The sequence below is a fragment of the Phaeoacremonium minimum genome (assembly GCF_000392275.1).
Source record: "Phaeoacremonium minimum UCRPA7 unplaced genomic scaffold PA7_03_scaffold_405, whole genome shotgun sequence".
Classification (NCBI taxonomy): Eukaryota; Fungi; Ascomycota; class Sordariomycetes; order Togniniales; family Togniniaceae; genus Phaeoacremonium; species Phaeoacremonium minimum.
Window position 1 is genome coordinate 803 of NW_006921307.1, and position 17,209 is coordinate 18,011.

General features: G+C 53.1%; 4 protein-coding genes across 4 annotated transcripts; 2 read left to right on the top strand and 2 right to left on the bottom strand.

Moving 5' to 3' along the window:
• Positions 1-229: 229 nt before the first annotated feature.
• On the top strand, positions 230-3,244 carry UCRPA7_5161 (putative forkhead domain-containing protein; the record flags this gene model as incomplete). The annotated part of the gene is made up of 3 exons (XM_007917708.1): positions 230-2,154; positions 2,210-2,440; positions 2,731-3,244. The coding sequence occupies 3 exons, from the start codon at positions 230-232 to the stop codon at positions 3,242-3,244; spliced, it is 2,670 nt and encodes an 889-aa protein (XP_007915899.1).
• A 2,727-nt stretch (positions 3,245-5,971) lies between these two features.
• On the top strand, positions 5,972-8,029 carry UCRPA7_5162 (putative mcm2 3 5 family protein; the record flags this gene model as incomplete). Its single annotated transcript, XM_007917709.1, has 5 exons — positions 5,972-6,320; positions 6,375-6,399; positions 6,456-6,655; positions 6,705-7,042; positions 7,097-8,029. The coding sequence occupies 5 exons, from the start codon at positions 5,972-5,974 to the stop codon at positions 8,027-8,029; spliced, it is 1,845 nt and encodes a 614-aa protein (XP_007915900.1).
• A 343-nt stretch (positions 8,030-8,372) lies between these two features.
• UCRPA7_5163 (hypothetical protein) lies at positions 8,373-9,966 on the bottom strand (the record flags this gene model as incomplete). Its single annotated transcript, XM_007917710.1, has 2 exons — positions 8,373-9,424; positions 9,963-9,966. The coding sequence occupies 2 exons, from the start codon at positions 9,964-9,966 to the stop codon at positions 8,373-8,375; spliced, it is 1,056 nt and encodes a 351-aa protein (XP_007915901.1).
• A 3,114-nt stretch (positions 9,967-13,080) lies between these two features.
• On the bottom strand, positions 13,081-14,325 carry UCRPA7_5164 (putative c2h2 finger domain-containing protein; the record flags this gene model as incomplete). Its single annotated transcript, XM_007917711.1, has 1 exon — positions 13,081-14,325. The coding sequence occupies one exon, from the start codon at positions 14,323-14,325 to the stop codon at positions 13,081-13,083; it is 1,245 nt and encodes a 414-aa protein (XP_007915902.1).
• Between the last annotated feature and the right edge of the window lie 2,884 nt (positions 14,326-17,209).

Consider the following 17,209-nt stretch of genomic DNA (forward strand, 5'->3'; position numbering starts at 1 on the left):
TCAGCGGCCTGCATCGCCTCCCTTGCCGGCTCCGACCCAGTCTCAGACTGCAAATGGCGACTCCCAAATAGCGTCGTCGTCGGCTCATGATAATTTCACCGCCGACGCTGAGAACAGCGCAACCACACAACCACCACCACCAGAAACACCTCCTCCCCAGCGAAGTCAGGGTTCTGCTGCTGCGGATCAGGTCAATCCCGTTACACCAGCCAATGGCCACGACATACAGATGACGGACGCCCAGGCATTGGGCGCTGCCATGTCGCAAAGCAACGGCTTTCCCAATGCGCCCATGGATATTTTCGGACAACATCCCGTTGCTAACTACAACCTTATGATGGCCCTGGCAATGTCCGCCAACCAGGCCTCGCCCCTCCCGACCGTTACACCCTCACAAGTGTCCCTCCCAAACAACATGAACGACGGTGGAGACCCCCTCGCCGTCGGCAACGGCCTCCATCCTGCCGCCGCAGCTGCCGCCGCTGCCGGTCAGAACCTCGAATCCTTTGCGCGCATCGAGTTTGCCGACAGCACTTTTCAGATGACGACCTATGCCGTGATCATTGGACGCGATCAGCGCGCTTTGGAACAAGCCCGCGTAGACGAGAAACGGGCTGAGCAGCATCAGCGCCACATCGAAGAAAATGCGGCTCTTGGGCTGCCGCCGCCTTCACCCCCGCAAGACTACCGCGGCAAATTCAGCAAGTCGTATGTCAGCGAGGAGGGCGGCATGCTGGGGCCAGAGTCAGACGGCGAGGACAACCCGCGCCCGGCTAAGCGAAGGAAAACGAACTCAGGAGGTTCGAACTCGAATAAGGCTGAGCAACAGCCGCTGCCGGATGTTGAGGAGCAAAATGCGCAGGGCAACAAAAAGGACTTGATCTCCGACAGGCAATACGTCTCCCACACTCCTGGTGCTGCTGCAGTGGACCTCGCTTCACTTAGACCGTCCCCCTATCATGTTCCTTTCATAGGGATACATTCTCCTGGGCCCAACATAGCTGCCAACACCAAGGCCATATCCCGTGAGCACCTGAAGATCCAGTTCAATCAGGAAAAGGGTGTCTTCGAGGCCATCCCGCTGCACAGGAATGGTTTCTTCCACGAGGAAGTTCACCATAGAGAGGAGAAGGTGGTGTTGAGGAGTGGTGATCACCTCCAGATCAAAGATGTCGAGTTCACCTTCATCATTAATGGCGTCCCCGAGGGTAAGACTGGCGCGGAGCAATACTTTGATGAGGAGGAATCAACCAGCAAAAAATGTTATTCAGAAGGTGGTAAGGAGATGAGTTTCGAGTTTGAGAGCTCTCATGGTGGCGAGCTTCGCGATACCAGTGAAGATGAATCCGAGAAGGAGGATGCCGAGAATGAAGGGTCCGATGACGAGGGCGAGGAAGACGAAGAAGAAGAGGGTAATGAAGATGAGGACGACGAGGAAGTCCTAGAAACGGTCGAGTCAGACCAGGATGTAAAACCTGAACCTGAACCCGAACCTCTCCCGCTACAATTACCGATGCCACCTAAGAAGAGAGGTCCAGGTAGACCTCCCAAAAATGGTATCATGTCGAAGCGAGAGGAAAGATTACTGAAGAAACAAGCTCTTGAAGCGGCGAAAAAGAAGCTGCCTCAACCGCCCCCGGGTGAGCCGCCCATTAAGAGGAAGGTCGGCCGTCCCAGGAAGCATCCGCTGCCGGAAGATCAGCCCGATAAACCAGAAAAGCGAAAGTACAAGCCGCGGAAACCAAAGAATGAGGATGGAGCTGAGGGCTCGGATGCAGAAAAGGCACCCAAGGAGAAGAGGAGGGAAAAGCCGAAGACGCCTCCTTTGGAGTTGAAGATGGAGGACTTCACTGAAGAACAACTCCAGAAGCCAAATAAGAATTACGGCGTGCTGATCGATGAGGTTCTATCAGATGCGCCGCCTGAGGGTCTCACCCTTAAACAGATTTATAAAAGGATACAGAAACGTTATCCTTATTACTTTTTTGTTGTGGATACGAAGGGATGGGAGAGCAGCGTACGGCATAACCTTATTGGGAACGATGCATTCAAGAAGAATGAAGAGACACACCTATGGTGCCGTGTACCTGGAATTGAGTTGGATGCTGGAAAGAAGCGCAAGGCAGCGTCTCCCGATCAGACTGCGGCATCAATGTACAGCTATCCTCCTCAGTACCAACATCAGATGGGGCATCAATCTCTGCCCCAGGGGAACGTGGGCATGGCTGCTCAAGGCTATCCTCCTGGCACAATGCCGCCACAGCGGTTCCCACCGAATGGCCAAGCTTATGCTGGTCACCAAGGCAGTCCTCCTTATGGAGCTCAAGCGCCTGCTCCAGGAGCTCACATTCCTGGACGACCAGGCTATCCTATGCCGGCGCAGGCGCCAACTCCAGCGCAACTTCCAGGTTATGGCACTCCTGGAGCTCCTCGGCCCCAGGTTGGAGCACAACCAACTTCATACAACTCCCCCTATGCAACAAAGGCGCCTCCGCAGACAGCAGGGCCGTTGCAATCAGCCAATGCTCCAGCCAATGCACCTCCTTTGGCTGCTCAAGCTTCTGGGGTTCCAGTACAAGCAGGACAGCCGCAAAATATACACCATGGGTTGCAACAAACTCATCCCGGTGCTGTGCCGCCTCAAAGCCAACCCACAAGGTCGAGCCAACCCCCTGCGCCAAACGGGTCAGGTGCTCCTCTGAGACCAGCTGTCGATGCTTCAGTAGTCAGCTTTATCAAGAAGTTCTCAACTCAAGTAGTTGCGCAACTTGATAAGCGGACACCGCGGGCCGAGGCTATCGCGATGTCCGTTGTCAATCGTGGTCTTGGTCTAGCACAAGATAGCATCGTACCAGAGCATGATGCATTTGAGAAGGTCATTCTGGGGGTGTTCGAGACCTACAAGACATCCTACCCGAAACAACTTTCTCAGGAGACTACAGATCCAGCTGTTCTTGCACGGGCTGCCTCAGGGCAGTTCCTCGATCCTCAGCTCGTTCTTGTGATTATGCGCTTCAAAGCAAGCATGCTTGAGATTATCAAGTCGAAGCTTGGAGCTCAGAAATCAGAGGTGCTCATTCTCTCAGCTATTGACCGAGTTCTTGGCTTCACGGAGAAGACGGTCACGTACACGGAGAGCGAGGCAGAGCGCAAAGAATTTGCTGATGCGGAGAACATCTTGATACCTGCTTTGAAGGCCAAGATCGACGAATACTTGAGATCTCAGCCTCCGCCGAGTCGCTGAGCCCTAATAGGCGAATCAATTTGTATAGTTCACATCGTTCGCGGATGGCCAGAGGATTGACTGTTTACTGCGATCCTGCGCTATCCTTGCCTTGGCGTTGCAGGAGCACGGTATAAGGAGGCATAATGACGCTCACGATAGCATATTTACGAATGGAAAACCTGGAAGCATTCGGGCTTGTATCATGTCAGAGTATAAACGGCTTATCACGGAATGAAGGCATCAAGTCTTCTGCTGTTATGCTGCGAAAAAGCTAGGTATAATAAAATTACGGATACTCTCAAAGGATGTTCCTCTGCAGCCCTGCCCTAGGCAAGGCATTCCTCCACCAAACCAACCACCTCCGTGATTAGTGATTGCGAGTCTGCGTTGAGATGCTTTGGATCATTCTCTACCAAGACTTTCTGCTCACATAATTGATTACCTGAACACATGATTCTGCGTCAGTCACGCCAATTGCGATGTAAGTTGAATGCAATGGTGGGTCAATCGGTGGCAGTGGCAGTGAGACGCAAGAAGACCAGGGATGCATCTCCAGGGCTAAAATTATCCCCAAACCTTCCCTAGTCTGGCCTGAGTCCACACCATTTGCTATGCAGTATTGACCTCCATCAGTCCCTTTTCAGAAGCGGGGATAGTGCCCAATTCATCCCCTTCCCAATATTCCTCAAGGGCTGTGCTGCATTCCTGCTCTAGCCTCGTCTGGTGCTCTCGCGATTCCTGGCCATCGGGTATCGTCCCCTAGCAGTCTAGCGAAGTCGCTAGAGCCTCACTTCGCATCTCCGTCGTTTTCTCTATTTGCGCATCTGTTCCTCGTCGTTCGCGCGTCAGGTCTTGGGGGCGGTGTGCCATCCAGCTTGGCGCTGTTCTCTTTGTGGAAAGTGTCCGAAATTCAACCACCAACACACTGCATGGAGCTGTGCTGTGCTGTTGGTGAGAAACAACCCACATCCGGCGATAGTGCACAAGAACATTGCGCAACGGATGTGATCTAATGCAGCCCGTGCCGCAACGCACGGAGATCGCAGCCGGAGCCTTGTCAGGCCTTGGGTGGTTGATGATGGGAAGTCTTCATTCATAATGCTAGCAGCTCCTCCCCCCTGGTCAGCCCCCAGAGTTGGGATGACCGCGATCAACATGGTCATTTGTAATAATACTTCGTCCTTAGCTTTCCTGCCGGTTCTCCACGTTGTATAATCTCTTTCAAGCTTCATAATTCTTTAATTCAACCGGTGTCCAGTGACGGCAGCGTCCCGGCGGGCTTTTACAGAGCTGGGGCAACACATTTGATGAAGCTGTGGCACAGCTTGATCCCAGCTTGATCCCAGCTCGGGCATCTCGGCGCTCAGTAGGCGTCTAGATTTTGAAGGTTCGTCAAATCGTCTTGTTTGTCTCTTTGCATGTTGAATCATTTAAGGTTGTGAGGCCCTTTAACCCTGTCCTGTGGTGATCAAAGTATGTGAACAATTATCAAATTCGATGGTTAACTCACAACATCGACATGATTCTCGCAATCGATCTGCCAACCTCCAAGTTGCCAAAGCTTCTCAGCACTTTATCCTTCTTCCAAGACTTCATAAGAGCTGTGACAGCTTCCTTATAGAAGCTACACTTTTGGTGGCCCTTGCACCTTTCTCTCCTCTCAAAATCATCAGTCCAGTCTTCACACTACACCACTCCCCTCTGTTATCACACATCTTCAGATGCATTTGTTGCTTACAGGGCATTGTTTCACTGCACATAAACAGTGACGCTCTTCATCACGAGGTGGTTCTGATGGAATATTGAGCTGACTGTCGAATAGACGGAGTGCTATCTTTTCTCAAACCCAGCCCTTCGAGTCTACCAAGTACCTCACAATGATGCCAGATGGTACTGGCCAGGACATAGCAATGTCGGAAGGCAACCCTTTCATAAAACGCTCCCCAAACACGGAGACTATCAGGGACTCCGCGCAGAAACGCATCTCCATCCAGCGAGTTCCCGTCGGCTCAAGAGCCTCATCGTTGTTCTCAAGCCCTCAGCCAAATGGTGCAGGCGTTTGGACTCCCAGCCCAGTTGCCTCCCCAGAGCAAATCCACGATCCTCAATTCTCCGGAGTCACGCGCGGACCAGCTTCTCCTCGGTCGGTGCCAGATGAATTGAAGGACTCGGTATCGAAGGCCTGGGAGAGGGGCCGAGAGACCGGAATGTACGAGCCACTCCGAGAGGACAGTCACAGCGGAAACACTCATTCAAATGGTGGCATCGGCTTGGATCGTCTGAACGCATCCGGCAGCCATGAGAATATGCGCCAAAACGCTGATTCTCAGCATACTCGTGATGAAGAAGACATTGAAGAGGATTTATCCAAGCAATACAGTAGGTGGCCCCTTAGCCCTTGCACAAAGTTTCGACACTGTGCTAAGACTTTTGCCCTCAGATCAAGACTACCAGCCTTGCAGTTCAAGACAAGACGTTCACCTTCATAGATGGAGCTGGATATCGATGACAATTCTTGCCCTTTCAGTGTACTCAACGGTGCTCAGCGGTGTCTGGTTGATTACTTCAATCGTGCAGCCCAGATGGGGCCGCAGAATCTCCTCAACGGGCACATTGTCACCATCTACAGCATCGCTCCTGACTGCTCTGCTCGCGAAGACTATTGAATTGTCTTTCGTGACAGTGTTCGTTGCATTGATTGGGCAAGTTCTCACCCGAAGGGCAATCAGCCGCAAGTCTAAAGGGATGACCTTGTCCGAGGCCACCATGCGGAATTGGATCATGCAGCCAGGCTCGCTTATCACCAATGGAGAGACTCTTCATTATTCTGCTTTGACTGTCCTCGGAGCACTCACTCTGACTGCTACCGTTGTCGGCATGTTCTACACTACTGCGTCTGATGCAATGGTTGCCCCCAAGCTCAAATTCGGCGACTGGGAGCACAAGCAGCTCCAGAACTACGTTCGAGCGTCATATTCAAACCCGTACTTCGTACGAGATAGCTGTGCTACTCCTATTAGCACCTCAACCACTGTGGCTATAAACGATCAAGAGGCTGGGGCTGCCTGCCTCGACGTACAATATTCTGGAAACTGTATGTCTACATGATTACCGGCTCTGACAGACTTTGTGCTAATAGTCTTTTCAGCTTATCACAACCTCTTAGCCTTCATGTGAGCTTTGCAGCTTTGAACTTCAAATGCCTTCGCCGATGCTGATTTTGAACCAGGTCCACATGGCACGATATCAACGTTAATGGGACAAGCTTGATCAAGGACATGGCCGGTAGACCCCCAGGCACTGCAAGTCTATATGATAATGTCACCATGACTGCAGCCTGGATCGAGACCGGAAATTCCAATGTCACCAAGAGCTACGAGAAGTACGGTCGGATCATTAACAATGTCACGCTAGCTATGCCACATCCAGGTAACATTTAACGAGCTCACAATCCGTACCCTTGACTGACGCATGATAGGTGTTTATACAGCCGCTACCAATAACGTCAACAAAATAATACAGCCCACTGAGCTTGGAGGTGTAGGCGAATACGCTATCAGAGCCAGCGTTGTCTCGCCAGCAGTGAACACAATGTGTGTTAACCTAGCCGAAGACGAGCTTGCCCCCCTTATCTACACTACTTGGCCGAATGCTACGAACGAAAATACTACCATCCCTGGACAGCTCATCGGAAATGCCGCATGGCAGGGTGATGTCCCTGCGCCATCCGATGAGGAATGGTTGAACAAGACTGTAGTGGACGATGTCTTCCGTTGGGGCAAAGCCTACGGACGGAGACCACCAGTATTTCAACTTGTAAGTAAACTAAGCTGGTACTTCGGGGGTACGGTCACTCACGCACATTATTAGTATCCTATTGATTCTAATATCATTACCAATACCTCTGTCTACAACAGTGATGCGATATACGTCCTGGGGAAGAATCGCTTTATCGCAAACTACACTCTCTGCGAGCTGCGTTCGTGGACATCCCCGAAATGCTCGACCCGCTTCAACATTTCGGGGACGACGGGAGCGCACATGTCTGCGCATTGCGAGGATCCGTACGACCGCGACATGTATATGAGGTCTGTCGATGATGCTACAGTCCAGACATCTATCGATTGGAAGAACATGGCCGATCAATGGAGACTATCCATAGATTTAAACGGCGGCGTGAGTAACAACAATGCGTCAAACGCTAGGATCCTCACCCAGCTTGCCCTACAGACAGCGGAGCTTCCTAGCCTTCTACCATCTATGGCCGAGGCTCTTTCTGTGCTCATCAGCTCAATGCTTGTTGCTGGATCGATTGACACTCCGTTGCGACACTACTGGTCTTATCCGTCGACACAGCTGGAAGCACCCGGTATCCTTGAACCTTTCAATGCGAGCATGGTTACGCAAGAGTACACCTCTTCGCACACCAACGACTGGCAGGCAATTTTCTACATCGTACTGTCCCTCGTCTTTGCCATGAATTGCTTCTGTCTGGTCTATTTCATCATCCGCTCCGGCCTGGTGACTGATTTCACCGAGCCGGCCAACCTCTTTGCTCTTGCCGTCAACTCGCCGCCAAGCGATCAGCTCAGGGGCAGTTGCGGCGGTGGGCCGAAGAGACGTGACCTCGTCGTGCCATACCGAGTTGCATATGCGTCGGGGTCCAATCACTTCTACTTTGAGGAGGCGAGAGACAAGCCGTGGCGAGGCAAGTATAGACACTCTTTGGCCAGTGCGATGGATTTGGAAGAGAAGAAGCCGAGTAAGTATAATCGGCTGAGCACGAGCAAGACATGGCTCTAGAGAGAGGGAGAGGAGAGAGAACTTGTATGCGTTTATGATACCCCTGATGGCCTTGGCGTGGACTGGGTAGAGAGCTATGATTCTAAGACTTTATAATGACCGATACTATGACCTGATCCTCGGCCTTCCTCAATTCTAAGTGCATGATAGTAAGGGCTCAACCATTGAACTCACTTCTAGGAGAGCTTGGTAATTCCGGCGGTGGACACTCCTGGGCATTTGTGTGCTCGTTACAAGGTGAGACCGTATTAAACATTGTGATTATCAGGCGATGTCTATTCGTTTGTCACATTGGAAGTTGCTGCTATTTTGGGGTATCTATACGTTTGCGAGATATTAGGTCCTATCTGTTACCTCGAGCTCCAGCTGGCGCGTCAACTCGTCGCTTCTGGAACGACCTGCCCACAGCATCTCGCACCATCGGGTCATTCCGTATTGTATTCTGCACGAGCCACTCCTTGAGCTTGCCCCTCATGCTGTTCATGAGCGCCGGGTCTCCAGCAAAGGGGGCCATCTCCAGCTCCAGCAACCTCATGGCATCCGAATCCAGCCCGCGTGCCGTAAGCTCCAGGCGATCGAGACCCTGCTTCACGAGCGCCTCACTGTCCGTACCGCTCTGCACGCTTACCTGCCCGCGCGACGTGTCGGCACTCAGCATCGGCCCGATCTGAGAGAAGGCGATGGACAGAGCAACGCTGACCTTGCGTGCCATCGATATGGCCTGGAAGGGCAGGTATGGCGGATGGCTCGTGAAGTGCGATAGGAAAGGGTTGATAAAGCTCGCGAAGAGGGCCGGGCCAGTCGGCCGAGTCATGGCGTGTAGTTCGAAGGCGAACACAACTACCAGCACCAGCCACCGCTCGTACTGTCCCCAGCTCATGTACCCCACCAAGCTCAGCCCGTACATCAACAACGCAACGGCCCCGTAGTAGGGCATGTTGACTCGTGCGCCTCTCGCGACGTAGTCTCGTATCGTGGTGCAGTGCGTCCAGCCAACAACCTCTGGGCCAAAGCGGTCGTATGCGAAACGCCGCGCAGGATCGAGCAGCGTCTCGGAGGCGGTCTTGAGCTTCAAGAAGAAGGCATTGTCCTGGGCTGCCTGCTCGGCACTCGCGGCGTTCATGGTCGTCTTGTCTGGATGATGCAGGGCCGCCAGCCGGCGGAAGCGCGTCTTGATGTCGCGATCGGACGCGGAGGGGCTGACTCCCAATGCACTGTAGAAGTCGCCTGCCCGACGCAGCTCCCAGTCCGCCTCATAGATCGTGTAGAGGAGGTAGAGGGACACTACCAAGATGTGGATGCGTCGTCGGTGCTCGGCCCATCGCGGGGTGCCCGGCTGCGGGCGTGGGTCGCCCGCTCTGATCGAGATCCCATAGTATATCGTCTGCGCCCAGCCTGTGACGAGCTGTGTAGAGTTTGCGTTAGCTTCACGTCCTGTTCGGCAGTATGAGTGAGGGTGCTTGATAAGTAGAGGCGAAGCCTACATTTGGGAGGAAAGTCCAGCCAAGCAGGGAGAGGAGGCTTGACATTATGACTTAAAACTCTAAAGCATTACAAGAAGCAATGGCAAAGAAATAACGCCACGAGGAGAAACGTGTTTAAGGCATCTATAATTCAGGGAAAGGTGAGAGCTGGCAGCTCTCGTTATTGAAGGGATGGAGGATGTTGGTTGACAAGGTGTCCAGTCGGATCCACTCAAGTCTTGACGATTATGCTAACCCTAACCCCCATTTCCTCCTTGGCTACTAAAGCTCTCTCTATACCAATACCCCCTTTTTCCACTAATAAATTCAATCTCGATGATCAACAACAATAAATTATTAAAGGAACGGACATCACACTCTCTGAGAGATACAGAAGATGTATTTGAATGTGGCATGTATACTTGTTCGAAAAAAAATAAAGTAAGCCGCTATAAATGATCCAGACATACTCATAGTCCTTGCTTTCAAGTCTCTTAACTCCATCATGGTCATGTCATCGTTAGCCTCGGTACCCAGCTCTATTCCAAGACACATCACCATCTCTATTGAATCCCCCTCTTCAGTTAGCTTCATAGGCCATCCTGTCGCTTCCTCGTTTTGCCCTTGGGAGGCTTGGAGGGAGTGATGACCAGAGGAGGCGGCATGGGTCGCATCCCAGGCATCATCGGAGGTGGTCCTCCAGGACGATAGCCAGGCCGATGCCCTCGCCCCATTCCCACAATATTTACAGGGCCAACTGGAGGTCGGAAAGGCGGTGGCGGCCGGAGTTCACTTGGTACCACTGTGAGATAAGTCAGTTTTGTGCCCTCAAGAAGGGAGAAATTGCAGCTGTATGTGACGATAACATCGGCCAACCACACGGAAGCGGGTCTTGGGGGCTTACTAGGCCACATATGCATGGAAATGACCATTCCCGGTTCTATGAAATCCTCCCAAAGCTCAGGTAAGAGGAGCGCCCCGCGACCGCCTGTGCCGGATACCTTACCAAGGATAGGCGGGGAATCTATAGGCAGGTCAGGTACCACCGGATCAGTGTTAGCCTCCTTCATCGGTGGCGGTCCTGACGGCATAACATCTAGCACTTGCTTAGCGGAAGATGAAGGATGGTCATCCGTAGTAGGAGGCGTTGGATCATCCTTGTCAGCATGGTAGCCTTCTGGGGCTATCACAGCCACGGTGGTGATCGAAGTGGTGAGCTCAACTTTTTCCGGAATGGTAGCTGGTGGTGGAGGCGGCGGCGGAGGCTGTTGTGGTGGCTGCAGAGGAAAACTGCTTAGTCTATGAGAGACTCTTGCGCTGTCATTATCGACGAAGGCCCCACGAATGACGAGGTCGTAGTGCCCCTCGAGGACATGGGGCCCTAGAATATCAACATGCATGAACGCTGATTCGATCAAGCTCTTCGCGGTCTTTTGACGAATGTCAGCCTCTGGCGGTGAAATTTGAAGGGGCTGTGGTGCGACGCCTTGCTCGGGGGCCTAAATAGGGGCTGCTTCACCTTCCATTTCTTTGCCTTGTTCCATGGCCATATGAAATTCCTGCCAACGGCATCATGGAACCTGATCGGGAGTTTCTGGAGCGGTCGCTCCGGGTGCTTTTCCCACGCGACACGTAACTCAGGCGGTGGTTTCTCCGCCGGCGAAGTCGATGTTGAAGAGGAGGCTTGGTCTATGGGCGGAGCAGCCTCGTCCGTCTCTTTGGCTTTCTGCTTGCCCTCGCTCTTACTCTCCGTCCTGTCGGTGTTTTTCTTTTGGTCTTCATCATCAGTCGCCTCAGTCAGAGCATTGACTGATACAACCTCAGGCTTAGGCTCTCTCCGTGGGAAACTCTGGAAAAGGATATCCATGCCAGAAGGCATTCTGTCATTCTCTGCTGGGGTCACGTAGCGTGCCCCGGGCACTGTCGACCGGATAGCCTGTAGTGTGGTTGGTGGGAGCCAAGGCCTTCCTATGATAGCATCCCCATTATCGAGCGCTCGCACGACGATAACAGTCTCGCCCATCAGCCGACCGCTACTCAATGCTCGATCTTCCAGCGGCCCATCATAAATCGGTACATCGAGGCTTGGGCCGCTGAGTCCACCCTTAACACGGGAGGTCGCGATTGCTTCCTCGTGCTGCTGCTCTGGCTGTTGCCCTGTCGATACTTCCGGTAGGAGACTGACGTCGCTACCCGTTGCAGCCTGCTCGCCTACAAGTCCGGCGGCGGCTGAGTGCGTTGTGGCGGCAGAAGGAGATGGTGGAGGCAGTTTACCTTGGGTATCCGCGCCCTCGGAATCACACTGCTGCTCCATGCTGTGGGGGATGGGGGAAAGGAGTTGATCTGCAAGAGGAACTTGCCCCAGACACAGGACCGGAAGCTCAGCAGGTAGCTGCTCAGCGTCCTGGCAGTGTTCTGACTGCTGCGGCTGCTGCATGCTTTCTCTGGCTCTGCCGCCCCTATTTGCGTATCACAGCATGCATGCCACTCATCCGAACAGCTCTCTTCCGGTCTTGTCTGAGCCGCGTAGGTATCTCGGGACCGATTGCCTCTCAAAAGATTCCCTTTCCTGGCGCGTGTTGTTGTGACACGCAGCCAGCGGGCTGGGTTGTCGATTGATTTCTTGAGGCGGAGTCATTCTCGCTTGCTGAGCTTGATTGGTTGCAGATGCAGCATCCGTTATGATTGGGCCGATGCTCAACCTGCTGCAGAAAGCAGCTTGTGTTTGGCTCCCCCAGAGCTGGCCATATGTGTGGTAATTGTTTTGGGGAGGGGGGCCTTGCTCTTCGAGAAGTTTGGAGGCGGCCGTGGAGTGGTGCGAAGTCGCACGACGTGCATGCGAAGACTGGGAAGGCTGTGGCGCAGTGCAGCATGATGGCAGTGAGCTGAAGCTGCAAGCTACATCATAACTATGATGACGATGGATAGCAGTTCTCAGTCACGGAGGTCGGACATCAATACTTGTCCGAGATAGCAGTGACGATCTATGAGAAAATTTGGAAGCAGTTACCAGACTGAAGAGAGAAAGCAGTGATTCTTCTATGTTGTCAAAGAGAGGTGTCGGATAGTCTATACCTCAGGCGTGTTCAAGTGTTGAATTGCAGTATCTCATGAAACAGTTGAAAATTATTTTATGAAATAGCTAGGATACAATGGTAGAAAACAAAAGGTCGTTAATAGTCATCAACATCTGCCGTGTGAGCCTTTCGTCCAGCCTGTCTATACCATGAATCGAGTCCGACAACTTTCCCCTTCATTTTTTCCAGTTTCCTGATATCATCTCCTGACTACCAATACTGAAACCGTGTTCTAAAATTCGCCATAAGATAACAGAAAGGGAAGCAAGGGAACATAAAACGTATTTAGCAATAGTAGCCTTGATCAACATTCCTCGACCCAGCGTCCTGATGTGTTCAATGATAATTCAGGGGCAATTGTGTAGACCACTGGCTCACTCTGTTCAAAAAAGGGTGTAAAGCCAAACTAAAAAGGGGGTATCCATATTTCTCGTCAAGCGAGCGACGATTAGACCAAACTCCAAAGCATTCCAGCATATTGCTTCAAGTGTGTGAAGCGTTCTCCTCGTAATCATTCATCCTCTCCCTCGGCATCCTCCTCGCCACCACTCTCAACAACGATCTCATTCTTTATCAGAGGATCAGAGTTGGTCGAAGCAGTCTGTCGCTGATCCTTGCCGCCTTCCGGCTTGAGCGGGTTGTTCAGCTCCCACTTACCGTTGGCGGCTCTCTTGACAACACCAACGGACGGGTTCGTGCACCATTGCATCAGGGTAGCATCTGTCGGGCCGCCAAACACGACGGATTGCTCTTGGCCGTTAGCTGCCTTCTCCAAATGACGAGCAACATGCTCCATGCGCTGGTCCCAGGCGTCCGCGCCGTTAAAGGCCTGCTTGCAACCAGGTGCAGGACATGCCATATGCGTGGGCAGCTGGCAGCGCTCCTGGACGGCGCTCTGCTGCAGCACGCGGATGTGTTCGTCCCAGTCCGGGTGAGCTCCAGAGCCTGAAGACTTCTTCCCGGCCTTGACCGCCTTCTTGATGTGCAGCGGGGTGTGCATTCGGCGCAAGTGCTGAGTGTACAGATCCTTGCGATTGAAGATGGCGCCATTGGGCAGCTGGGGTGCTACATTGATGCTCTCCTCCTGGGCACGACCGCGGGATCGCTTGTTGCTTGTCGTCTGAGGGACTACAGATGGCGACGGCGGTCCATTCTTCGTGTGAGCACATGATTCCTGGTCACAGAGCCAGTAGTGAAGAAGCAAGTGCTGAGAGCTGACGTGGCGCTTCCACTCATTCTTACTGGCGAACGTAGAATCACAGCCCGCGAAGTTGAAAACACAGACAAATGGGCGGGTGTGCTGCTTCTTGACGTGACCATCAAAGCCCGTCTGGTCTTTGAAGGTCAGAGAGCACTCCCGGCAGTGAAGACTTCCCTTGCTCCCAGGAGGTGAAGGAGGAAGGATCTTGGGTGGTGGTGAGGAGGCACCGCCGGTCTTCTGCCTCTTGGGAGCAGCTTTCTCGATGGACCTGGGCGCGGCAGCGCGCTTCGTCTTTGGACCACGGCGGGTGTTATTAGAGTTTGTACGTCTGTGTCGCTTATTTGCTGGTTCATAATCATCGTCATCGTCGTCTTCGACCTTTGGGATAATTGCATTCTGGTCCTCCTCCGGGTCTTCGTCATCATCAGAGCCAATGGGCGGATATTCGCTTCTAGACGCTTTGTTCGAAGGTACTGGAAGAACAATGTGGATCTCGTCCTTGACCACCGGGTGCATGTCCTCGGGACTGGACACTCGCTTGATAGAAAAATCCATTGGTGTTGGCGCATTGACGGTATCCGCTTCGAAGGCACTGGATGACTGGCTCCCGTACGTTGAGCTACGGTTGAGCGACAGGTTCATGGGACTCTGGGGTTCAAATTCGTGGTAAAGATCCTGTGCAGGATTGATCTGCGCCATGCTCACGCAGGTCTCGTTTGGGAATGCCCGCATTCCTGCAAGTTGAAAGTACTGGGAGGACGAATCCCATTGATCCACCCGGGATGTTTGGAAGGGTGAAAGAACTGCCATGTCAGGTGGAGTAGAAGGACCATTATCAGTATAGAATTCGCTGCCCGGAGGACTCTGGGCACTACTGCACGAGGACGAGGGCTCATGCGACGAGACCGGAGATCCGTGACGCCCCTGAGATGGAGGCGGGACTGGCGGGACGGGGCGCACAATGTTTTGATGAGCCATTGCTTGCATCGAGGGAATCGGATTGAAGAGGGCAAGCTTTTGAGATTCCTTTTGGAACCGTTGCATCATAATAGGACTCCATGAAGATGCGAAAGGGACAGTGGGAGACACGCCATGCAAACTGGGATCGATGTTGTTCATAGCCACATCAAACTGTGCCTCGTCGAGTCTTTGCGACGTGTAGTCCTGGAAAGCATCCTCCTGTGAGTATGCATTGTATGGTGCTCCGTACAGGAATGATGTTGAATAAGCCATTGTTGTTGGCACAAATTGGGAAGACGTGGTTTTGGTGTGGCTGTTGTAGGAGCCTTCAAGTAACAACCTCAGCAGGAGGCAGCCTTGGGAGCTTGAGTACCGATGAACAAAGCTCCGTAGACCGGGTTTAGGACTAGCAGAACTGCACAAGGCTTCAAGGCACAGAGAGATCAGCCTTGTGTCTAGGGGGGAAGTGTACGCGAGTGTACAGAAAGAACTCTCGGTGCCACAACGATACAGTAAGATTCTGTATCATTCAAGGATGTGATGGGGATGCACAATCTAGGCAGACATATACACTAGATATATAAGCTTGACCATTTGCACAATGATGTATGATGATATATGGACAAGCGCTTCATGCGAGTAGCAGAGAACGAAAGCATGGGAGCATGGTGGCGGAGCAGGCAGACTTAAAGAGACACAGATGGCAATCAAGGAGAAGGAGACAGGCAAGTAGCCAGGACTGCAGCCAAAGAGACCGGCCAAAGGGTGGACAGGAGGAGGACTTGGGGGCTGCCCTCCGCTGCTCGCACCACTCAACCTGGGGCCCTCACGCAGAGCCGCATCTTGTTACAGTGGGAGACTAACACCAGACCTGACAACTGCCAGGTGCGTCCCCAGTGGCTGTATCTCGCTAGTAAATGCTTTGCCCGTCTAGGATGCGCCAATCTCTGATTGCTTTTTCCTCAACTAAACCCCATTCGCGACTACCCATGCACCTTTCCCCTGGCCCCTGGTCTGGCTTGCCCACGAGGATTAGGGTGGGCTTGGGAGAAGTGGACAAAGTCCTGAGGTGCAGCTGCGCCTCCCTCCCGCATCGAGGGCTGAAAGAAGTAGCGGTACTTGCTCCTGGCGGACTACAGCGGATGTTCGCCAAAAAGATGACTTGTCGATTCTCTCACATTGGCTGAAGAAATGGTTCGCGGCCCAGGGTGCGTCCCCGCCCGCCATTCTCTGCCGCAAATAACATTGGCGGCGGCGGCAGAGCGAATCCTAGCGTGATTTTGCGGGCAACAACGATGTCAGAACTTTGCTCCCGATGCGCTGACCTAGAAGCTTGCGGCTCTATGTGGTGGATCTTGAATTCAGCAGTCCGTCAATTCTTGTAATTGATTAGGTCCCGGCTTGTTCTACGTAACTGACGAGCTCGGGCGTCGAATGTCTCAGCTCAAGCTGTCTCGGGTTCTCGAGGAACCGCTTTGTGCAGATAGCGTTATGCAGGCGCACACGCAGATGCCATCGAACAGTTCCAGAAGATGGGATGCAAGACACAGCCGGACGGACGATGATGGTCACCGCGATCTGGTTCGCTGCTTGGAGAGAAAAAGAGCCTCATCGGGCAGCAAAAGAAGGCAGCAGGAAGGCGACCGCTAAGGCGGCGCTGGCAGAGCATTAGGCAGAGCGATGTCTGTCTGTACAGTACACGAGCACCCGTCGCTGGTATCGCCGTTGACGAGAGGTAGCTCTACCACCGACCTCACTTAAGCCGTCTCCCGCGGGCAGTCTGACTCAAGTTGGGCGGGGGGAGGCTCATCATTCTGCGCTGCTCCTGCTGCAGCAGCAAGTTCCCAAGTGTGTTGTAATGTGTTGTGTGTGTTGTATCGTGCTGTGGTGCGTTGGTAGCACTCGAGGCCAATTACAGGACCACCCACCCCCCTGCAGCAAGCGTCGCCCGGCTTGTGAGTGAGTCTTCCCCCTCATCGACTGGCCCCGAGGGCTGATCAGGCCACTAAACGGAATTGCTGGAGACCCACTACTAGGTCTGCGCTCCAGATTGTCTGTCCCAAGACAAGGAAGTCTGGAAGTCTAGAGACACTCGCTGGAGCTAGTCAGTGCAGTGAAGTGCAGCGTGGTCTCTCTATCTTCACACTGCCCACGACCCGGACCCAAACCACTTACACGGAGATTGCGTTGCACCTACACTACTGGCGGTACAACCGACCCCTACACACGCAGAGACACCCTGTTATCGGCTGCTGGATTGGGATCAAGTGGGCCTTTTTAAGCCGCAGAGTTGTACCCAGCACGCTGCTGCGCACTGCACAGCACTCTGTTGTCCCCTCTTAGTGTCGATCGTGGTCAGACACTCTCCTCCAAGCCGTTCCGCCCCCAAAAAAGAATCATGCCCTGGTGTTGGTCTCAGGGCGGGTGTTGGTGCTTGGGTGTGTGTGGCCCCTCGCCGGCCCCCAGAAATTCCCATTCT